The 24837-nt window shown below is 40.6% G+C and overlaps 1 protein-coding gene across 4 annotated transcripts in view; it reads right to left on the bottom strand.

Moving 5' to 3' along the window:
- PDCD1LG2 (programmed cell death 1 ligand 2) overlaps nt 1–24837 on the bottom strand; it is a 66161-nt gene that overhangs the window by 14520 nt on the left and 26804 nt on the right. For 2 of the 4 annotated variants that reach the window (XM_090275830.1, XM_090275829.1), the window contains 3 exons: nt 17548–17817; nt 7521–7655; nt 5662–5865 (listed from right to left, as the gene is read on the bottom strand). In XM_090275830.1, coding sequence (XP_090131956.1) covers nt 5690–5865; nt 7521–7655; nt 17548–17817 — 581 coding nt within the window. In that variant the 3' untranslated portion in view covers nt 5662–5689. Of the gene's footprint in view, nt 1–5661; nt 5866–7520; nt 7656–17547; nt 17818–24837 lie in introns of those variants that run through there. The other 2 variants (XM_090275831.1, XM_090275833.1) reach the window with 2 other exon arrangements.

A 24837-nucleotide genomic window follows, 5' to 3' on the forward strand; every position in this document is an offset into this window, starting at 1 on the left:
TCCAAGCCTGTCAACCTCATGAAGAGACTTCTAATCCCTTAGCATTTTACTTTTGGCCCACAACCCCACCAATGTACTTAATAATTGTTGCAAAAACAATAGTTGTTGATTGCATCACAGCTGAGTATCTTCCCCTTGGTGTTAAATTTTTATCATGTTTCTAAGTACATGACCTCACATGTCCTGTGCAGTGTTCTCTAGAAGTGCTTAGTCACATAGACATAATTGTTCTGTAGCTGTACAGCAGATACCATCTTTGTTCTCCAAGGAAGATATGGAACAATGCAAGGTTGTGAGAACAGCTAGCTGAAATGTTACTGAATAGGAAAAATTGGTACTGGCCTAAACAATTCAGTTATCCTTCATGCATTGATAGAAGTGGCTATTTCTTAATTCAAGCTGGGAGAAAAGAAGAAGTGAAAAAGAAAAGTCATGATTACTCATAGCTCCATTCACTTCATTCCTGTTTGTGGTGACATATCTTTTTTGTTGTGTCTGAATAAGAAAAATCCCAGTGATGGAATAAAGCTAATGAGACAATTGTTCTGTTTCCAGGCTAAAAGATGACAGAACAAAAAGTAAATAAAAAACAGACCACCCTGGCTAGTGTGGCTCAGTAGATTGAGCACCAGACTGAGAACCAAAGTGTTGCCAGTTCAATTCCCAGGCAGGGCACATGCCAGGGTTGCAGACCAGGTCCCCAGTTGGGGGTGCATGAGAGTCAACCACACATTGATGTTTCTCTTCTTCTCTTTTTCCCTCCATCCCCGTCTCTCTAAAAGTAAATAAATAAAATATTTTAAAAATTGTAAAAAAGAAAACATTATAGGGAATCAACAGTAGAGTAAATAAAGCAAAGGATCAAATCAGCAATTTGGAAGATAAGGAAGCAGAAAACACCCAATCAGAACAGAAAAAAAGAAAAAGAATCCAAAAAATGAGGATAGTTTAAGGAGTCTCTGGGATAACGTCATGCTTACTAACATACCCATCATGGAGGTGCTAGAAGAAAAAGAACAAGAAATTAAAACCTATTTGGAGAAAAAAAATGATGGAGAATTTCCCTAATCTGGCAACGGTACTAGACATACAAGTCCAGGAAGCAGAGAGAGTCCCAAATAAGATGAACCCAAAGAGGCTCAAACCAAGACATATCATAATTAAAATGCTAGAGGTTAAAGGCAAAAAGAATCTTAAAAGCAGCAAAAGAAAAGCAGTTAGTTACCTGCAGGGGAGTTCCCTTAAGACTGTCAGCTGATTTTTCAAAAGAAACTTTGCAGGCCAGAGGGATTGTCACAAATATTCAAAGTGATGAAAAGCAAGAACTTATAACTGAGATAACTCTACTCAGTATTGCTATCATTTAGAATCAAAGGACAAATAAAGAGCTTCCCAGACAAGAAAAAGCTAAAGGAGTTCATTACTACCAAACCAGTGTTACAGCAAATGTTAAAGGATCTTCTTTAAGAAGAAGAAAAAAAGATTAAAATATGAATAATAAAATGGCAATAAATATATACCTATCAACAGCTACTTTGAATGCAAATAAGTGCTTCAATCCAAAGACCTATGGTGGCTCAATGGATAATAAAAGAAGACCCTTACATATGTTGTTTATAAGAGACTCACTTCAGATCAAAAGACACACAGACTGCAAGTAAAAGGATGGAAATGAAAAAAAAATCTGGGGTACCAATATTTATACCAGGCAAAATAGACTTCAAAACAAAGGCTATAATGAGAAAAGAAAAAAACCTGAGTAATTCCATTTCTGGGTATTTATCCAAGGAAACCCAAAACAGTAAATCAAAAAGACATATGCATACGTATGTTCATTGCACTATTATTTACACTAGCCAAGATATGGAAGAAACCTTGTGTCCATCAATAAATAAATGGATAAAGAAGCAGTGCATATATACAATGGAATATGACTCAGCCATTAAAAAAAAAAGAATGAAATCTTGCCAACTGCAAAAACATGGATAGACCTAGAGGATATTGTGCTCAATCATATAATCAGAGAGAAAAAGACAAATGCCATATGATTTCACTTATATGTAGAATCTAAAAACCAAAATAATGAACAAGAAGACCAGAAACAGGCTCATATATACAAAGAACACTTTGATGATAGGTAGATGGGAGGGGTGTTTGGGAATGGTTGTAAAAGGTGAAGGGATTAAGAAGTACAAATTGGTAAAAGCAGTGTACAGCAGAGGGAATATAGTCAATAATATTGCGGTAACTATGTACCATGTCAGGTACTAGATTTGTTGGGGTGATCACTTTGTAAGTTATATAAATGTCTAATGACTGAGTTGCACTGCTGAAACTAATATAATATTGTACATAATAGTAATTGAAAAATTGAAAAATTATTTTAAAAAAGTAAGTCCAAATAAATCCACGTATAGAAGTCCAAAGACTACTGTGTCCTGAGACCTCAGCCTGAATAATGTACAATGTGAGACCATACTTTCAGGCAAGATTGTGAACAAAGAAGGCCCCCAGGGACTCAGAGGCTAAAGGATGCTAATTTGGGTCTTCAGTCCAGGAAATACCCGTCTCCAGAATTATCTCTCCCTCTTCTGCTTCAGTATTTATTGCCATTTCCTTCTGTCTGTCCTACATAGAGTAGAAGTTCTGATCAATTAATTTGCATTAAGGTGTAAAACACTGATACTGGTTCAAAGTAACTCGGGGGCAGAAGCAAAATTTCACATAACGGGATGCTGCTCACCACTGTTTCCCTGGTTTCACCTTTCTCAGTCACTGATTTCACATGCTCCCTCCCACTTTTATTTTCATCCAGGGCTTGATATCCATTTCCTGCAGCTGCTTGGGTTCCCAAATTTGGTCCATCCCTAATTCTGCTTATGCTCTGTACACCAGATTTTAGTAACTCCCTCATGACCATGTTGGGCCTCTAATTCAGCATTACAGTCTCCTCCAAGAGGGTTTGTATTTAAAAGGAGCCCAATGATTAATATGTAGGTATTGCCTTGGAATGTTGGAGTTTCAGTGAAGGCCTCTCTAATGCCTGCAGTCAGTGCTGCCATTCTCTGTGGTTCTTATGCACCATAAACTAGCACATTTGGCCTTTGGTTTAAATCTCTGTAAAGTTCTTGGTCAATCTTTAAGGCAGTGCCACTGAAAGCGTGGTCTACAGGCTGGTGCTGGTAGGAACTATTTATCAGTCTTCAGTGAGATGAGCACAGAAGTAGAGTGTAAACATTTAGACAGTTTTCATAGTAATTATTTTAGTATATTTTTTATGGTCATAATTATGTAAATGTAATATTATAGTTATTAAATCCAGTAAAAATTGGGCTTACTGTTGTATGTCTTTGATCTTTCTGTTTCATTTTTTAGTAATTTGTTTTCAGTATATACAGGGTGGGGCAAAAGCAGGTTTATAGTTGTGAGTATGTGAAACACAGAGTTAATTCTTGTATTATTATTTATTAATTATTGTATTATTTTCCATACAAATAACTGTAAACTTACTTTTGCCCCACCCTGTATAATAATATATAGATCCTAACATCTTAGAAATTTGAAAAAAAAAACAAGACTGGTTCTTCACCATAGAGAGTTTGAGAAATAAAGATCTAGAGACCTGTTCTAGAGATCTGGTCTCAAAAGATCATACCTTCTACTGGATTATATTATTGGCTATACCATCAGCCCAGCAAGTCAGTGAACAGGTCACTCAATTACTTTGGGTTGAGTTTCTCTTTTTGCATTACCCAAAGGTAATATATAATGTAAAATGTATTCAAATTGAGCCAATTTTTATTAAGCACTTTTGCAACAAAAGGGTCACAAGTTTTGGAGTCAGACCTGTGTTCAAGCCCCACCTATATAACTTTAGAAATATTTTCTAAGCTTCAGTTTAATCTACAAAGTAGACATTACTCCTTGCCTCAAGCAGTTTTTGTGACATTAACTGAAAAGGATCTAGCACAATGCTGTCCAGTAAAACTTTCTGCAAAGATGGAAATAATTGTATATCTTCTCTGTTTGATACAGTAGCCACTGGACCATGTGGCTAGTGAGCACTTACAATATGTAGGCACTTAAAATGTGACCAAGGAACTGAATTTTTATTTAATTTAAATTTTAAAGCCACAGGTGGCTAGAGCAGGTTAGCATATGTACCTGCATATAGTAGGTTCAATGTTTAAAATTTTATTGAACATCTGTATTTGTCAGGTAATTCTTTAGACATTGGATATATTTTGGTGAATAAGAGAAACACAGTCCCTGTACTTGTGAAACTTAAAGACTAGTAGATGAAACAGAACTTGACATTAATTTTGCAATAATGTGATCACCCTAGAGCCCTAATCTGTTGAATAGTTCCACTTAGAGGAAGATGGTAAACAGAACCTTTAATGGACTGACAAAATCTGCCCTCCCAATACACCTTGGTGTGCAGAGCTCGTCACTGAGGCATAGATGGATAAATCTGTCTAGGAGTCAAGGAGCTTTCTGAACTGAAAGGGACTAGAATTGACTCTCTCTGATAGACTGAGAAGGTCATAACAGCAATGACTCAAGAAGGAAGGCAGGACCGGTGTCCCAGGCTTACCATGAAGGCCAAGAGCAGAAGAGGCTCGCTAAGCACAGCTGAGGCTAAGGTAGGAAGGCCCTCCTCCCTTATCAGCCCCTGTGGGTCCTGCTTTGGGAGCAGTGCCAGAGCATGTGAGGGGAGCCAGGAGAGTTGTCATCTTGCACCACTCTGATCTGAATGGGGATCTGGACAAGCAAGGGTACCTTTGTATGGTGGATAGAGACACCTGATGGAACAGGGATGTTGCATGGCAGGAGTAGAAACAGCAGCAGCTTAAAACCAGGGCCCTCTGGTGAACTGACCTAGCTTCCCAGTAGCCTTCTTGGAAGTAGTATTGGCCCTGTGGGCTAAGTAAGTCTGCTGGAAGTTTGTGGGAGGTGAGGAAGTACCTGCTGTAAGAGAGAGACATTGGACTTCTTGCTAAGATGAACAGGTGGGTGCTCAAGGAACTAATTGGAAAATTAAGAGATGCAATTGCATTTATATCTTGAGCCATTAAAACAGGTCCTATATATACAATTGTGTGCTGAGTATATCGAAAGAAGTAGGTGCTATGGTAGCATCTGACAAGGAGAATTCATGTAATTGATGTGGTGAGGGGGCAGGTTCAGGGGAGGCTTGATGAAGTATAAGCTTAGCTGGGATTTAATGGTTGGCTCCAACTCTAGATGGTGCACAAGAAAAAGAAAGTTTTTAAGAAGAGCAAATACTATATGAGAACAACTCAAATTTGAAAGAGGGGGATGTCTTTTAAGACTAGAAAATCCTGTATGGTTAAAGCTTGGATGACGATGGTGATAGTGATGCAGTACAAAGCTGTAAACATGAGTGATACCACCCAGTGAACAATGGGAAGCCATGGAAGAGATCTGAAGAGAGGAGATGTGATAGATTCAAGCATTTAAAAGACCATGCTAGCTAAAAGTAAAAATCGATCATAGTGGAGGTGGCAGGAGTGGATGTAGGGAGCTGAGTTAGGAAGGTTCTGCTCCAGTACAGGTTGAGCCCTCCTGTTCATGGTAATGACAGTGAGGTTGGGTCAATCAGCTGTAAAATGTTCATTTCCATGTCACTTCCCATTTTACAGATAGAAAAATCATCTCAAAGAAGTTAGGTGATTCGTGTAAGACCATAGAACCAAAAAACGGCAGCACCATGTCCAGACCTAACCTTCTGACCCTGGTTTAAAGCTCTGTCCACAGAATCAGCTGTTCTCAGCCTTTTTCCGTCACACGTGAGTCTGTGCATATGACCACCACGTTTCCACATTTGTATCTGTGTATCTCCTATGTAAGAAAGCAGATCCCAATGAACAAGAGTTAGAGAGGGGGGTTATTATACAGACAATCATGATTTCACTCTGGTTCATTAAAAACAAAAAAGGGCGCTCTCGCATGCGTACACACTCCCTCTTCCTCTCTTTCCCTCCCTCCACCTCTTCTCTCTAAGATCAGAACAAAATACAAAAGCAAAACAAAAACAAAAAAACAACAAAAAAGGGAATCATTTGCAAACTTATTCACTTAACCCCTATTGGTAAAATATCTCTCCCATTGCAGCTGGTACCTGAGCCTTGCACCCAGGATTGAAATGAGGGATGAAAGGATGATTTGTTTTCTTTCTGCTCTACTTTTGAGTATAACTCCATTTCATTCTCCCAAAGGAGTAGGAACAGAAGATTTTGCTGCTCATTTCTGAAGTGTCTAAAGGTTTCTCGCCCCAGACCTGGGAACTTGGTATAAAGCTATTTCTGAGAGAGATGTATGAGGGAAATGAAAATAAAAAAAGGTCAGAAGATAAGATTCTAATAAGCTGTGTCTGCTATGACTCTCTGAGGTCCTAGATTTGCAGAAGTGATTCTGTTTAGTCCAAGTTTTGTCCAACACAACCTTGTGATTCCTCCTTTATGGTGAAGCTCCCTTCCCTTCTACTTCTGTCATTTCTCTCTCTCTCTTTCTCTTTTCTTTCTCTCTTCTTCCCCGTTTCCTCTCTGCCTTTTTCCCTTCTTCCTCCTTCCCCCTTCTTTTGACAATAGCTCCATGGATTCTATAGTAGGGAGATTTGTGGTTATTACCCAAGCTAATGTATACACAGAGCAATGGGCAAAAGTAGAGTACAACAATATTTCATAGCAGATGAGAATATAGATGTTAGATTGTAAAGGTAGGAAAACAACCACCTAAAAGCCCCCCAATCCTCAAAGAGTGACCACTCCAAATTCCTACTAAGTTACTCCCAGATGTCATTTCTTTTTTTAAAGACAAACCCATGTGTCAATCTTGGGAGGAGCTCATTGGGTGCTGACAAAGGGACAATTTAGGAAAGCACCAGATAGGACTGCAGATGTTTGGGCCAGGGCTCAAAAGCTGCAAGCATGCTCTGTCCCTGCTGGTGCAACAGGTGTGGGGGGCTGCTGAAAGACCTCAGGGCACCACCAGACAGGTGCTTTCCCACCCCCAAAATGGCCTCACACACTTTTCTCCTTTCCTTACACAACCAAGAGATTCAGATTCCTGGGGGTGGGGGTGGAGGGACAGAGCCCAGAATGAGGAAAGGAAAGATGAAAACTGAAGGAATCATCAGAAAGAATCCTGGCACCCTCCCATCTGTGAGCTCTGACCGCAGAGCTGTCCAATGTTGCCAAAGCAACACCAGTCTTGCGAGGCTAGCGGCACTTCTCAGCTCAACGAACAAAGCAAACAATTTCAGCCATAGGAACAAAACATTCCTTTTAAAAATATTCAGTGTAAGAGTTTTAGCTCACTGAAGACTAGAGCCACTTTATTCAGGGGGGAAAAATAATCAAAACACACCCAAAGCAGTTCATAAGCCCTGAGTGGATTTAGTGTGAAGCTGGGAAGCGGTAGGCCAGAGGCGCAAAGCAGATCCTCACATTGCAGACACTCAGTCCATATGGTTACCATGAGTAAAAGTCACTTACCTTTTCCTGAATAAAGCTTTTGGCAGAGTTCTTTTCTTAGAATTATCATTATAATTATGACTATTAAAACAATGATGAAGGAAGGGATGAAAATATGAAGCAGCAGAGGTGGAGGGATGCTGGGTTCCATCTCACCTGCATGAAAGAAAAGCACCAGAGTCAAGTACTTGGTAGCTCAGTGGTAAACCAACAAGTTGGCGTTCTTAGTGGGTTATAACAAACAGGGCCAACTTACATGGAGCATTTACTTCATGCTAGGTCCTGTCCTAGGTGTGCTGCATGTATTAGCCCATTTACTCCTCACAACCACCCTATGAGGAAGGCTCTGCTATGACCATCATTTACTGGTAAAGAAAGTGAAGTCTAGAAAACTTCCCCAAAGTTATACAGTAAGTGACAGAGCTGAGATACAATTCAGGCTGTCTGTTTTCAGATTCCATACTTTGCATCATTCTGATACATCTATCATGTCCTATCTATCTATCATCTATCATCTCTCTCTTTCCAGTTGGATAATCTCTAAACCCAAAACTGTCTCCCCAGTCCTCTGTCAAGCACTCGCAGTGCTTAGAATCTATATCATTAGTTATTCAATTTCAAGAAGTCACAGGTCCTTTAAAAAAATAAAATATTATATATAGTGTTAATACACAAAATCCAGTCATTGTGAATTACAGTAACTAGTCCTTTTCCTTGTTACAGCTAATCAAGTTCCTGACACCTAGGAAAAGATGAGTTTAGTAGAAGGGTGGTTGAGAAGAATAATTTTGGAGCCTGGAGAAAACCTTGTAAAGGAAAGTCCTGGATATCTAAAGGTTACAATGAGGGTCCCAGACTGACAAAGGACAAGGATGGAGGGGGCTTCACTACAGGGAGACTGAAGGGGACCCAAAGATAAGCTGTGTCTTTTCCAAATGCCTGAATTTTTCCTCCTGGAGTAACTTATATAAAATAAACATAAGAGCCTGGCTCTAAAAACATCTGGCAAAATAGCTCTGAAGGAAAGGCTCATCCCTGCCAATGGCCATCCCTTCCCCCAACATAGTGTCTTCTGAGAGCCATAGACAGTTTTAGATGAGAAGGGAGTAGGCATCATTTAATCTGAGTCCCTCAGCTTACAGTTGATAAAGTAAAGCTCAAAGATGCTAAATAATCTATCCAAGTTCATCGCTACTAAGGAAGTGGCAAAGCCAGGATTGCAAACCCAGATCTGTCTGATCCAAAGCTCAGGCCCAACAGATATTTGTCTCTGTCCAAAGAGCGTGGTGATCACTAAGGAGGAAAAGGAGAAAGAAGACTGGCTCATCTATACATTGGATAACACATACTTTAAAAAAAATTTGGGAACTTTCAGCCAAGATGGAGGCCTGGACAGACACACTGCATCTCCCTCCACAACTAAGAAAGAATACAATTACCTCAAAACTAGAAACAACCAGAAGTTCCAGTAAAATCAAACTGCATGGAAGTCCAGCAAACAAAGATATAAAGAAGATATACTCATCCAGACAGGTAGGAGGGGCGGAGCTGGGGTGGAGAGGATGCGATGTGGTGGCGGCAGCAGCGGCGCTGGCAGCGGCAGGCCGGCATAAAGCATAGTCACATGTTTTAAAGTGAGGAGGGACACCTGGGGAGCATTCCCAGATCCTCACCGGACCTAGCAGCTCACGGTCCCAGCACTGGGGAAAATCAAGCCTCATTGCTTCTGACTGTGCAGACCAGTAGCAGTTGGGATGGAGGCAGAAACTGCTGGTCTCTCAGCAGAGCCCACTTGTTTAAAGGGCCTCCATGGTCCTAAAACATCCACAGACCCACCTACTCTGGGAATGATGGCCAGGGCAGCAGCTAGAGTGGTGCCAGTCCGATGCAGAAGTGGGAGAGGTGCCTGGAAAAGGGGCAAATGCTGTGCAGGCAGCATTGTTCCCTCTCGGACCCCTCCCCACATACAGTGCCACAACGTGGTGAAAAAGGTCACCCTGTACTGACAAATCCCTAAGGCTCCATCCCTTACAACATAACAGGAGTGACAGCTTTACCTGGGACGTGGAAGCAAACAAACACAGGAGCCTGTCAGAATGAGGAGACAGAGTAGTACGGCCCAAAAGGGGGAACGGATCAAGGTTCCAGTGGGAGAACTAAGCGACAAGGAGATAGCCAACCTAACAGATGGGGAGATAGACAACCTAACAGATGCAGAATTCAAAACACTGATGATAAAGATGCTCACAGGCTTGACAGATATGCTTGAGTATGGCAAACGCATAAGAGAAGAAGTGAAGGCTATCCTAAATGAAACAAAGGAAAATCCACACAAAACCAATGGTGAAGGGAAGGAAACTGGGGTTCAAATCAATGATTTGGAACATAAGGAAGAAAAAAACAGTCATCCAGTGCAGAATGAGGAGGCAAGAATTGAAAAAAATGAGAAAAACTTCCCAAATTTTGCAAAGGAGATGGACAAATAGGTCCAGGAAGCACAGAGGGTCCCGGACAAGCTGAACCCAAAGGGGACCACACCAGGATGCATCATGACTGAGATGCCAAAGGTGAAAGATAAGACAGAGTCCTGGGGGCAGCAAGAGAGAGGCAGAGAGTTGCCTACAGGGGGGTTCCTATAGGACTATCAGCTGATTTCTCAGAGGACACTTTGCAGGCAGGAAGGGACTGGCAAGCAGTATTCAATGTGATGAAAGGCAATCTGCAACCAGGACTTCTCTATCCAGCAAAGCTATCATTTGGAATGGAAGGGCAAATTAAGTGCTTCCCAGACAAGGTGAAGCTAAAGGAATTCATCATTCGTCGTCGGCAGCTGTCCGTCTCGAGAGACGATGGTGTAGCTTCTTAAGTAAGAGTCTATCTGCACCGCCGAGAATGGCTGTGCAGTCCGACTCGGGAGTGACACAGTATCTGTCTCCTCCCGTGTTGAATCGACATCTTGCGATGACGCTGGAGTGTCCTCTCCAGTGAAGCTGAAGCTACAGAGCCTGGGCAGGGTGATATGGAGGGTCTGCTGTTGCCCATGCAGCAGACCCCCCCTCTCTTCGCAGCTGAAGGGTCCAAGGGAAAGACGGAGTCGATACAGCTTGGCTTCAGGTGCGCCGCAGGAGTTGCCGGTGTTGACTACAACATCAAACCGCCTTAGGGACTCCGGCTCCGGATTTTCTGTCGGGGTTTACTCCCTTAGCCTTTCCCCTGAAGAGGTATGCCGCAAGGCAGCGGAGGTTTTTTGGAGTCAGAGTTTTCCTTCTCTGATGTGCCCTGACTGGAAGATCGAACCAGCGACACTTAGCTCGCAGGCCGACGCTCAATCCACTGAGCCAAACCAGCCAGGGACAATTCATCATTACCAAGCCATTATTATATGAAATGTCAAAGGGACTTACTTAAGAAAAAGAAGGTCAAAACTATGAACACTAAAATGACAACAAACTCACAACTATCAACAACTGAATCTAAAAAATAAAAACAGAATCCAACTAAGCAAACTAGAATAGGAACAGAATGATAGGTATGGGGATCATTTGGAAGGTTATCAGCTGGGAGTGGAGAGGCAGAGAAATGGGGAAATGGTGCAGGAACTAAGGAGCATAATCCGTTGGTACAGAATAGACAGGGGTTAAGAATAATATAGGAAAGGGGGAAGCCAAAGAACTTATATGTACAACCCATGGACATGAATTAAGGGGGGGGTGAGATTTCTGGAGGGAAGGTAGGTACTAAGCAGAGGGGAGAAAAGGGGAAAAAATTGGAACTACTATAACAACATAATCAATAAAATATACTTAAAAATTTATTGAGGTGTAATTAACATACATTATATTTGCTTCAGGTGTGCAACATAATGATTCGATATTTGTATCTATAGTGAACTGATTACCACAATAAATCTAGTTACCATCCCTCAATGAATAAGCCATATTGATTATAGTCTGCCCCTTCACTTCTAGGAAGTGTTATTTAAGCAGTTGCTGCAGGTAGTGCGATGAGTCAAGGAGTCGTGGGACCTCACTGTTCCTATAGCAGGAGAGGTCTCTACCTCAATGCCTTCATGCAAGCACTTGTCCTGTCCAGGGTCTCTCATAGTCATTTCCACATACAAAAGTTTACGCATCCCTGAAGACTTTTTTAAAAATTATATTTTATTGATTATGTTTTGTAGTTGTCTTGATTTTCCCCCTTTACCCTCTCCACCCAGTACCCCCCACTCCCTCAGGAAATCCCCTCACCATTGTTCATGTCCATGGCTCATGCATATAAGTTCTTTGGCTACTCTATTTCCTATAGTGTATTTTACATCCCCATGGCTATTCTGTAACTACGTATTTGGACTTCTTAACCCCCTCACCTCTTTTATCTAGCCCCCTCCCATACCCGCTTCCATCTGGCAACTATCAAAAACACTCTAGTATCCATGATTCTGCCTCTGTTCTTGTTTGCTTAGTATGTTTTTTTAGATTCAGTGTTTGATAGATATGTATTTATTGCCATTTTATTGATCATAGTCTTGCTATCCTTTTTTCTTAAATAAGTCCCTTTAACATTTCATATAATACTGGTTTGTTGATTATGAAGTCCTTTAGTTTTTTTTTGTCTGAGAAGCTCTTTATCTGCCCTTTGATTCTAAATGATAGCTTTGTTGGGTAGAGCAGTCTTGGCTGTACCCCTGCTTTTCATCACTTTGAATATTTCTTGCCAGTCCCATACAGCCTGCAGACTTTCTTTTGAGAAATCAGTTGACTGTCTTTTGGGAACTCCCCATAGGTAACTGTTTTTCTCTTGCTTCTTTTAAGATTAGATCTTTATCTTTAACCTTTGGCATTCAAATTATGATGTGTCTTTGAGTGGGCCTCTTTGCATCCATCTTGTTTGGGACTCTCTGTGCTTCCTGGATTTGCATGTCTATTTTCTTCACTAAATCAGGGAAGTTTTCTTTCATTTTTTCAGATAGAGTTCCAGTTTCTTGCTCTTTCTTTTCTCCTTCTGGCACCCATAGGATGCAAATGTTAGAATGCTTGAAGTTGTTTCAGAAGCTGCTTATACTATCCTCATTTTTGGGGGATTCTTTTCTTCTTGTTCTGATTGGTTGTTTTTTGCTTCCTTATGTTCCATATAATTGATTTGATTTTAAGCTTCATCCACTTTACTGCTGTTTCCTTGTAAATTTGCCTTTATTTCAATTAGTGAATCCTTGGGTGGGCCCATAAGTTGGGTGGGGATCTCCAAGCCAGGTCAGTGTTATCCAGGTTGATGGAGTCTCAAATATGGCACCAGCTTTCCGGCTCTGTGGGTGGAGGGTTTAGAAAAGGGACAATGGCCTCTGCTTGCCTTGATGCCAGACGCTTTAGTTTCTCTGTGAATACCACTGGTGCTTTTCAAGCTGCTATCCTGGTGCTGGAGCTCAGGGAGGGTGAGTCTGAGTAGGTGAGTCTGTGTGTGTGTTCAGAGGAACTGCTCGGGACTCTACAAGTTTTGCAGCCAAAAGTTATGGGGACTTATCATCCTAGCACTGGAACCTTGGGCTCAGGGTCCTGGTGTGGGGCTTGGATTCCTCACTCTGACCCAAAATTTTGATCCACCGCACGTGAGTGAGGGACCAGCCTGTTCTGTGTCTGTGTCCCTCCTACCAGTCTAGATGGATGTGGTTTCTTTACTTCTGTAGTTGTCAGACTTCCATTCAACTCGATTTCTGATGATTCTGAGTGATGGTTATTCTATATTTTAGTTGTAATTTTGTTGTGGTTGTATGAAGAGGTGAACCATGTATGTCTATGCTGCCATCTTGACCAGAAGTTCCCCTGAAGACTTTCTAACATTGAACATCCAATAGGGTATCAGTCTGCTTAAACTGTATTTTAAGTGCAAAGACTTTATCTAAGTCACCTCTTAATCCCCTATAAAGCTAAGCTCCAACTGTATGAATGGTGTCAGTAAGGATTTGTTGGGCTGAACTGACCATCAATCTAGTCCATCGAACCCAATCTTCGTTGTCATTGGTTACCTTGTGGCAGATTGTTGCTTATTCCTTAAATCCATTCTCCTTTTCTTCCCCAGTATTAGCTAGGGGTTAGCTGGACACCTGGTTCCTCAGAAACGACATTTCTAAGCCTCCCCTGTAGTTATGCGTGGCCAGACATGTAAATTAACTTCAGGCCAAGAAAATCAGTCTTCTCAGTCTTGGCCTTAAAACATTGAATATATTTCTTTTTCCCTTTTGAAGGCTGAAGCACAGATGTAGCAGTGATCCAGCTTTGGCAATTCAACAGGGATAATACCCTGGAAAATGGCACAACAAGATGGAAAGGACCTGAGACACTGAGTGACTTTATGGAATATAGCTACTTACCTGCTCCGAACCACTTTCTATCTGTGAATATTACATGAGAGAGAAATACACTTTTATCATGTTAGAGTCTCTGTATTTTGAGGTCTTTTAGCCTGTGTCCTAATGCATATTCTTCTAAATTGTTTTCTAATATTTTCATGCTACTTAATAATGATATGATGCTGTAGTGGGAAAGGCATCTGCTTTATCCTTATCCACAGTCCTATCCACTCATGAGGAAGCCATGCCTCTTGCTAAAGTTGCCATATTTTTTTCCTGTTTCCATCCTTTCTGAGTGCAAAGGACTTTGCAACTGTTATTTCATTTAATCTTCACCATAACCCTATAAGGTAGCTACCGTTGTTTACCCTCATTCTACAAATGAGAGAAAGGAGAGAGTTCTAGGGTGGCTCAAGTTCTTAAAGCTAGTAGGTAACAGAGAGGATTTGAAATTCAGGTTCATCTGACTCCAGAGCGCATGCGCTTGACCACTGCCAGAGTCACTGCCAGGCCTCCTGGAAGGTCTTCTCTGGCAGCCCTGTAAGAATCTGTGGTCTAGTCCCACCGTATTCCCTAATGAAAATTCAACAAATGGCTGAGCAGAAGAAGCTCTATTTCAAAAGGAAGATCATCTCACTGCTCCTTAATTTCTGATTGGAAGTTAGGATGTTCAGTCATCCACTCTAGAGTCATGGGAATCCTTCCACCCCTGCAATTTCATTGTTTGATTCATTGACTTCTGGAGAAGCTTGTGGTGAGTCACAGAAATCAGCAGTGAGCAACTCAACTTACGAGAAATAGTAGAAAGGGAACAGTCATAAGACAGCTTAAAATGCCTTTAAGGAATAGAAGCTGGGAACCCTTGGAAGGATGCATGACTTTGGTTATTTGTTGCAGGTGTTTGTACCACAAGCCAGGGCATCATTTGACAGCTTGGACTTGACTGCCCACACAATCTGGCAGCTGGGATAACAGGTCTGGGATTATCTAAGATTCAGTCTTCAACTCCTTAACCTGACATTTATTGAGCACTTAAGAGCACAGCACTCTGCTTTTGCTTTAGCCTGAGTATAAAGAAGACTTATGTGAACAACTAAAATACCTGGAAAATAAAATAACAATGAAAGAAAAAAGATAAGTCCAGTCACAGGCAAACAAATAAATGGTCCAATCGGTTTTAGGAGGCAAGATGAGGGAAGACCGCTTGTATTCTGAACTGCCCTGGGGAGAGAGTGGGCTTGGAGCTGGTGAAAAATGTTATTTTATGTGGCAGAAAGTTCCTGAGCAACGAGGTCATGGAGGTGGGAGAGGGTCAAGCACATTCAGAGGGTGCGTGGTGAGGAAGGGGAGCTGACTGCAGCAGAGGATTCATGTCAGGGAGAGTAGGGTGAATATACAGCTGGGAAGGATGGGTAAAACTAGGTAGAGAAGTTCTAATTGCACAAAGATTTCTCCATCTCCCTGCTGGTTGCATTCATGAGCTATATCCCGAGCTTTGATGCTGACCCCACAGGCCCCTCCTACAACTATTGACTATTCAGTCAGCAATGCTGGGTCCCAGAGAGAGAGGGGCCACCTTACTTCATTCTTAACTTCTCATAGCCTCAAGGCTTCCAGAGAAATGATCAGTCTGTCCATCCACTTCTCTACCATAAAGAAAAACACTGAGCCTGCGAGCCAAGTGTCACTGGTTCGGTTCCCAGTCAGGGTACATGACTAGGTTGCACGTCAGGATCCCAGTTGCGGGCACGAGTGAGAGGCAACCACACAGTGATGTTTCTCTCCCTCTCTTTCTCCTTTCCCCTCTCTCTAAAAATAAAATAAATAAACAAACAAATTAATTAATTAAAAAAAAAGAAAGAAAAGAAAAACACTGATGTAATCAGTGGTACAAAGGGCATATTCTAGTTGTTTCCAAATTCATCTTACCCAGGCCTGTATTTCTTTGTGGAGATCCTTTATATAAGTGTTCTTGTAGAAAACCACATTTCATCTCAATAACTGGCCTACACTTAACCAAGTAGAAAATCCCACATAACAAATATGAGTTGAGTAAACAATTTCAGGAGAAATAAATTCCCCTGGGATTGCTAGTATTTAAATGTTCTTCTAGAAAACCACATTTTACATAAAGTACTGGCCTACACTTAACCAGGGAATCCTTGCATATTTGAGCTACTGTTGCCCACATCAACTTTGATAATGTATCCTCATATTTGCTTTCCTTTTTTCCTCCTAAACATTTCATTTCTACTCCCTGGAATCACTAGATAAATACTTGCATGCCAACACATCCTTATCATAGGCTCTGTTTTGTCTAAGAAAATAAAATGACAACATGAATTTTCTATAAAGTCAAATCATTAAGTACAAGGTCTGTTCTTTATTCTGAGATTATACTCGTTATTTGTATGATAGAATAATGGCTCCCCTCAAAGATGTTCATGTTCTAATCCCTAAAACCTGTGACTATGTTACCCTATGCCACAAAAGGATTTTGCAGGTATGATTATATTAAGTAACTTGAAATAGGTAAAGTATCCTGAATTATTGAGTTGAGGTAGGGGGCCAGAGCATACTGTAGTCACAAAGGTCCCTAAAAGGCAGAAAAGGGAGGCAAGAAAGCTAAAGAAAGAAATTGATGACAGAAGCAGAGGTCTGAGTAATGCATTTGCTGCCTGTGAAAGTGGAAGAAGGGTCCATGAGCCAAGGAATGCAGGTAGCTGCTAGAAGCTGGAAAAAACAAGAAAATGAATTCTCACTTAGAGTCTCTGCTATCCTCTTGACCCTTTGATTTGAGCTTAGGGAAGCCCTTTTCAGAGTCCCAGAAGTGTAAATTAATAGATCTGTACCATCCTGAGCCCACAAAACTTGTCGTAATTTTTTACAGGAGCATTAGGAAACTTATGTACTTGGTGGTAAAATGAATTGTGGTACTAGAAGTTAGTTGCTCTTGTTTAGAAAATAAATGTTCTTACTTGGTACATAAAAAAAAAATACTCAGACTTCCAAAATCTGAAATTTTGCTAGTGTTTGTTCAAAAGTACAGGATTCAGCATAGCCAGTGAAAGCTCTGTGAGTTTTTTTTTAAGAGGCTAGTTTTCCTGTAAAGCCCCAAAACCACATGGCTGGTGGCAGAGCCAGCAAAGTGATATTCATCCTGCTGACTTATGGCACCATGCCTGAGTCATAGTGATTAGCTTTTGTGCTGGATATTTTCCGTTTCCTCTTCTGATCCATCATCTACACTTCAACACTGTTCTGAGCTCTGAGAGGTTGATCTTTATGGACCGTATCAGTGGACTCCTTTATTCTCTGACTACAAGCTGGGTCAGCCAATGAGGGGCACCAGCAGGAGATCAAAGGGTGGGAGGAGAGTGAGGTTGGGGTATTCATTCACCTGCTCCCACCCTCTAGGGTTGGTGTGGGTGGCAACGCAGTCCCACTGGAGGTCACAGTTCCTATCAAGTGGTACTTTTGCCACAGGTCCCTTCTCCAGGTGTCAGTCACCTCTCCAATAGTGGTAATGTCTCCCCCATTGTTGAAGTCCCAGGGTCCTTCGCTATCCTGAGTAGTTTCTCTAAATCCTGATCACAACTTCATAAATAGTCCCTTCATTACACTCTCCTCAAATTACTGAATGTCCCATCTGTTTCTCACCTGAACCCTGACTGGTAAGAGTCAGGAAGGGTAGGCAGCTCTTACCTTGAGGGTCAATGATGGCTGAAGTAAGCTCCTTCTCATTAGCATTCCAGAACTCACAGCTCAAGTTTCTGCCAGGGAGTGGCTTTAGGCGCAGAACACTAGTAACCTGGTAGAGGCCATCAGAAGTCTCCATGTGGCTTGTGTTGGCAGAAACATTGATATTTGGCCAGAATACTTCTGCCAGGGGATAACCTTCAGCTTGGCAGGTGAGCTCTACCTCATCAGTCCCTGGGACCTGAACGATGTGAGTGTTTATTTTCTTGTAGGAAGCTGGACAATAGAAGAAGAAAAATAAATGTCTTTCTTTTCTGATTCCTGTAGAGCTCTGTCCTCGATGCCATGTGAAATAAATAAAATGATCATTATCAATATTAAGTAGTAAGGGCTTTAATTTTTAAAAACATTTCTTTTGTTTTAGATGTTATGCTATTTTACACACACTAAATTATTTAACTCTTACAACAAAAGTGATATTGTTGATATTCCCAATTTTTGTTGGCGGTAACTGAAGAGCCATAGGGCTGGTTAATAAATAGTGGAGCCAATATTTGCACAATGGAAGTTGGAGTTCAAATCTCAACAGTACTTTATTATACCATATTCTGTGGACTCCTATATCACTGTACATTATCTCACAATGAAAACTAAAGAGAAGAAAGAAGATTCATAAATATAATTACTAGCTAACCCCATATCTCACTTTAGAGTTCTTTCCTTACATGTTCAGGAGAAAATTTTCTTTTCACTTCCCCTTTGCTTCTGTTCTCTTTGAGATTAGGAGCAAAAATAAAGAACTAGCTTATGTGCATAAATAGTCAAAATTGGGTGTATTTATTATTTATTTCTCTCCAATACACACACACAAACACACAATTCTGTGCAGTGTACGCTGAGTGAATCCAATATGGCTCCCTGCCCCCTAGAAAACAGATCTAAAATAGACACAGGTGACATGAGAGCAAAGACAAATTGTCCAGTTATCTCAGATGATAGCTAAAAATAAATAACTATTAACAGTACAGATACTAGGGAATGTGGAAAGTAACCTGTTGATTTTTGGAGAAGAGGGAATGAGTACCAGCTTTTATTAGGCAGAAAGTATTTCCTAAAGAAACAAAATTTCAATACAATCTTTGAAGTAAAGATAAATAAATATATGGCACGTGTGTGATGAAACTATTTTTTTCTTAAATTGTTGGGAGGAGTATAAATGGGCACAAACTTTGAGAAGCAAATTTACATTAAAATAATGATAACAGCCATGTGGGAAAAAATTAAATATTTATGATTTACTCAGTGTTTTCTAGGTTCTGCGCTTCATGCCCTGTGCTTTTATATACTGTGCAGGAGGAAGGAATGTTCATGCTCCTCTCCAGTTTCTGCCCATTGAGCACCTCCCCTGTGTGTTCCTATATTATGAACTGCTAATTTGACTAGTTATAGCCAAAGACACTCACTGGGTCACACATGGGTCACTGGAGAGCAGGGTGCCTGAATTTTCAAGTGGCCCTGTTGGAGTTCTTGTCTCTACATGGCAAAGCATACTTGGCTGGGCCTACTGGCCTGACTGCCTCAGAAAGCTCTGGTATCTTCCTAGCTCACAGTATTCCAGCTTCTATTAGTGAATGGGTAGGTGGGGAAGATTTTGTCCATGAGGTTGGGTAAATGAGTGACCTCAGGGTCTGATCTGCAAACCTATTGTAAGTCATGTTCTCCCGTGTAATTACCAGAGAAGCCCCCAAATTGGGAGCAGGGAAAGGGAAAATCACGTGTTTATCCAGTTATTAATTTAAAAAATAGAGTTCATTTCCTATTTGGTGTTGATCTTGTATATATAGCTCACAGTCTAGAACTTGGAGAGGAGCAGAGGTGACTGGCTCTAAAACCTGACTCCCTCCCCTTAACATACATTATGTCATTTAAACTATAAAAGGACCCTATGTGGTAGGTAAAATTCATATTTTTATTTTGTAAATAAGAAAACAGCTGGAATCTGGGGTGGATGGGGGGGGGGCTGAACTCATCCCCTTCACTGCTACAGTATTCTGCATTCTGCATTGGAATCATCATCATAAGATGATTCTCTATGTAACTGCAAAAGTCTTGGGACGGAACAATATAGAAGAAGGGTCTGTTTCCCAGGAGGACTCAGGAGTACCCAAAACTAGTGCATGAGGAGAATCAGGACTTGAACCAGCCTACCAAAGGACTTGAAATGGCTAGACTCACCAGTCTCATTGGAGCCAACTTTTGGTCTCTCTCTAGCAAATCAAACAGTATCTCAGTCACAAATTCTGAGTACTCATTTTATATTTTCTTTTATGTTATTTATCTACACTTCCCCCCATGGTGCAATAATCATTTTATTCTATTATATTGTAGGTTATTTCTGAAGCTGTAGGGTCTTGGAGGGAGGTGGGGAAGAATAAATGGATTCATAGGAATCATGTTTTGTGTGTGAAGGTCTGATCTACTCCCACAGGGTAGCTTGGAATAAGAAGCTGATCTTCATGGCCAAGTTGAAAGGTGATTTCAGAGACAGGAGGGTCAAGAATCAGGAGCTGGGCTAAGGCCTGGACTTGGGGATATATATATGAGAAAGCAGATGGGAGAGATGTTCAACTAAAAGAAACAGCAAGGTTTGGGGAAGGGACAGGAGACCACATCTATATTTATACAACTTAAAATCATCTTCACAGCCTCTTTTGTATTTGGGAAGTGACTGAAATAGAATCATTGTCAGCAACACATAATGGGGAAGCTGGATTGAGGTATTATTCTTAGGAAAAGTGAGTAAATTTTAGAATTTCAGAGGTGGGAGTGGTTTTAAAATTCAACTAGCTCAACTTCCTGCTCAATGAGAAATATCTTCTTGAGCAACTTTGCTAGATAAATACCTTGAGGACTGTTTCACATATAGTTAGAAGTAATGTATATTCTTCCCTGTTGGGTATAAGTTTTATGTATGTCGATTAGGTCAAGACAGTTGTGTTGTTCAACTCTTGTATTTTCTTTTATGTTTGTTCAATCAATTATAATAGAGATGAGTTCAAGTCTCCAAATATAACTGTGACTTTGCTTATTTCTCCTTTCAGGCCTGTCAACTTTTGTTTTATATATTTTGAAGCTGTGTTGTTAGGATTGCTATGACTCCCTGTTGAACTGACCTTTTTATCATTATGAAATGTCCCTTTTTATCTTTAATGATACTTCTTTTCTAATATTAGTAACTTGCTAGATAACTAACTTTTTGTTAAGTATATATATGAATGGAAGCTCCTACTTCCAGAAGTAGTTATTGCCATGATTAGACAATAAAAAGTTAAACTTCCATTTGGAAAATTATCCTTATGCTAAGTCAAATTTTGCCTCATGGTAGCTTCAACAATTGGTTCTTGTCTGATTTAGTAAAACAACATATGGTAAACATAGTAGTTAAGAACGTTGGCTTCAGAGTCAGAAAGGATTGAGCCATGGGCTGGTTATATGACCCTTCAGGTTCTTTATTTATAAAATAGGTACGATGATACTTATACTTAACAGGAGTGTTAGAATGATTAAATGAGTTATGTGCCCAAAACATAGTAAATACTCAATTAACGTTATTAATTATTATTAGCTCTTCCATATGAGAAGGTAACCCTTCAGGTATTTGAAGATAACTGGTGAGATTCCATATAGTCTTTTCACCCTAAGATAAAACATGTCTCTTTTCTTTTTAATAATGTCTATTTTTCATTGATATATAATTGACACATAACACTATATTAGTTTCAGGTGTACAACATGATTTGATATTTGTATATATTATGAAATGATTGTCATAATAAGTCCAGTTAATATTCATCACCACACAGTTACCATTTTTTTCTTGTGATGAGATTATTATGATTTATCCTCTTAGCAATTTTCAGGTATACAATACAATATTATTAACTATAGTCACCATGCTTTACATTATATCCCCATAACTTATTTATTTTATAACTGGCAGTTTGTAACTTTTGACACCCCTCCTTTTACCCATTTCCCACTTCTGGCAACCATCAATTTATTCTCTATATCTTTGAGTTGGGGTGGAGGGTGGTTGGTTAGTTGGCTAGTTAGCTGGTTTTTAAACTACACATATAAATGAGATGACATGGTTTTTATCTTTCTATGCCTGACTTGATAGTACTCTTAGACACTAAAGGGAATAGTTATAAAACTCTACTGACTTTGTATTATCAGGGGAAATCAATGAATGGGAGAAAAGCCAATAAGTAATTTCTGATTGTTTAAGCAGCTGTACTTGAGATGAAGTAAAACAAAGCTCTGAGAAGTATGGGATATTGTAAAAATCCCTGCACATAGCCTCTCTTTAGGGAAGAAGTCATATTTAAAGGTTTTCTTGCAATTTTTTGAAGCAACTAACTGTTTAGTCATTAAAGAAAACTATAGGGAAAGACAAAATTCTTGTGAGCTTTTTTCCTGTTGTAGATTATTAGCTAGAACTTTTTAAAAATTATATTTAATTAATTATGCTATTACAGTTGTCCCAATTTTCCCACTTTGTCCCACTCCACCTAGCACCCTCCAATCCCTCAGGCAATCCCTCCACCATTGTTCATGTCCATGGTATAAGTTTTTTAGCTACTCAATTTCCCACACTGTACTTTACATCCACATGACTATTCTGTAACTACCTATTTGTATCTCTTAATCACCTCACCTCTTCATCCCTTACCCCACACCCCCTTCCATTTGACAATAATCAAGATGCTCTGTATATCCATGATTCTGTCTCTGTTCTTCTTGTATGCTTAGTTTGTTTTATAGATTCAATCATTGATAGATATGTATTTATTGCCATTTTATTGATCATAGTCTTGATATTCTTTTTCTGAAATAAGTCTCTTTAACATTTCATATAATAATGGTTTGGTGATGATGAAGTCTTTTAGTTTTTTTGTGTCTGGAAAGCTCTTTATCAACCCTCAATTCTAAATGATACCTTTGCCGAGTAGAGCAATCTTGGCTGTAGGTCCCTGCTTTCCATTACCGTGAATATTTCTTGCAATCCCTTCAGGCTACAAAGTTTCTTTTGAGAAATCCACTGACAGTCTTATTTATGGGAACTCTCCTGTAGGTAACTGCTTTTCTCTTATTGCTTTTAAGATTCTATCCTTAACCTTTGGGATTTTAATTATGATGTGTCTTGGAGTGGACTTCTTTGCCATCCATCTTGTTTGGGACTCTCTGTGTTTCCTGGACTTGCATATATATGTCCTTCATTATTTTTTCAAATAGATTTCCAATTCCTTGCTCTTTCTCTTCTCCTTCTAATTACCCCTATAATGTGAATATTGGACCTCTTGAAGTTGTCTCAGAGGCTGCTTACACTATCCTCGTTTTTTTAAATTCTTTTTTCTTCTTATTGTTCTGATGGTTGTTTTTTGCTTCCTTATGTGTCAAATCATTTATTTGATTCTCAGCTTCATCTACTGTTCTGTTTCCCTGTAAATTGTTCTCTATTTTAATTAGTGTATCCTTCATTTCTGACTGATCTTTTTTATGTTGTTGAGGTCCTCACTAAGTTCCTTGAGCATCCTTATAATCAGCATTTTGAACTGTGCATCTGACAGATTGCTTATCTCCATTTTGTTTTGTTCTTTTTCTGGAGTTTTGATTTGTTCTTTCATTTGGGCCATGTTTTTTTTTTTTGTCTCTTCATTTTGGAAGCCTCCCTTTGTTTGTTTCTATGTATTAGGTAGAGATGCTATGACTCCCTGTCATGGTGTGTGTCCTAATGTAGTAGGTGTCCCGTAGGGTCCAATGGCACAGCCACCCCTATCACCCAAGTTGGGTATTTGAGGTGCGCCCTTCATGTGGGCTGAGCACATCCTCTTCTTGAGTTGAGCCTTGATTGATGTTTGCAAATCAATGGGAGGTATTTAACCAGGACAGTCAGCTACCAGGACTGGTTGTGTCCACTGACCACCACCCTCCACCCTCCACAGAGGATCAACCATGCAGGGGCAGAGTGGTGGGGCTCCAATGTGGTCTGTAACTGTCCACTGGGTGTGCAGGCTCTGGGATTTCCCAGGTGGTGCAGACCAAGGTCAGCCCCCACCTGTGTTCTGCCCTGGGCCACCCTGCCTGAGCTATAAAGCAATCTGAGAAAACTGCACTTGTGCTGGGCTTGGACATTTCCAGGTGAAGCCAAGTAGTGAATCTAGGCTGGCTGCTGCTAGTGCAGGGCCTGGGGCCACTTAGCAAGTGGTACAAGGGCTGGGGGCTTGCTGAGGCTGGCTGTTGCTTGTTTGAGAGAATTTAGGAAGTTGTGAAGCATGAGCCAATACCACCTATTCATATAGAAAAGTCTGTTAACAGCTTAGTTGGGCCTGTAAGTTGGGTGGGACAGAACCTCAGGGGATCTCCAGGACTAGGCAAACAGTGTTAGCCAAGTTGATTGAGTCTTATATATGGCAGCCACCTGAAAGCTCTGACTCTGTTGGGAGAGCATTCTAAAAAGAAACAATGGCCTCTGTTCACCTTTCTGTCTGGGAGAAAGCTGTCTCCCAGCTCTCACCTTGACTCCAGTCACTTCCCTATATGTCACTGGTGCCTTTCCAGTTGCTACCCCAATACTGGAGCTCAGAAGGAGTGAGTCTGAGTGCCATGTGTGGGTTCTTTGAGAGATACTTCTTGGGACTCCAGAAGTTTCTTCTACCATTCTAAGACCACGCAGGCCCTTTAAGCAGGAAAAATTTGGCAATTTCTTCTGTTGCCCTGACCCCCACTGGTTTTTACAGCCAGAGGTAATGGGGGTTTATCTTCCCAGTGCTGAAACCCTGGGCTGTGCAGTCTAGCTGGCGGCTGGGATTGCTGGTTCCCTCCCAATGTTTATCCACCACACATGAATGTGGGACTGTCTTTCTGCTGCTGCCACTTGTCTGAGCCACACCACCTCTCTGCCCCATCTCTGTGAGGCCACCCCTCTTATCCATCTGGATGAATGTGGCTTCTTTAAATTCTTGGTTGTCCGACTTCCATATAGCTCAATTTTCTGATGGTCTGGTTGTTATTTGTTTTTGAGATCTGGTTGTAATTCTTCCTATGGTTGCATGAGGAGGCGAAGAGTGTCTATCAACAACTCCATCTTGATGGGAAGTTCCTACTTCATATTTTATTATTAGCTGCTCACTCCATGAGGACCTCCTTCAATTTTGTTAAAAATAAAGAATTTGATACGTCCTCATTTGCAAAAGAATTTGTTAATCATTACAGTTTGATAAGTTATCAATATTT

This window comes from Furipterus horrens, unplaced genomic scaffold, assembly GCF_987537825.1.
Source record: "Furipterus horrens unplaced genomic scaffold, mFurHor1.1.pri manual_scaffold_4, whole genome shotgun sequence".
NCBI classification, from domain to species: Eukaryota; Metazoa; Chordata; class Mammalia; order Chiroptera; family Furipteridae; genus Furipterus; species Furipterus horrens.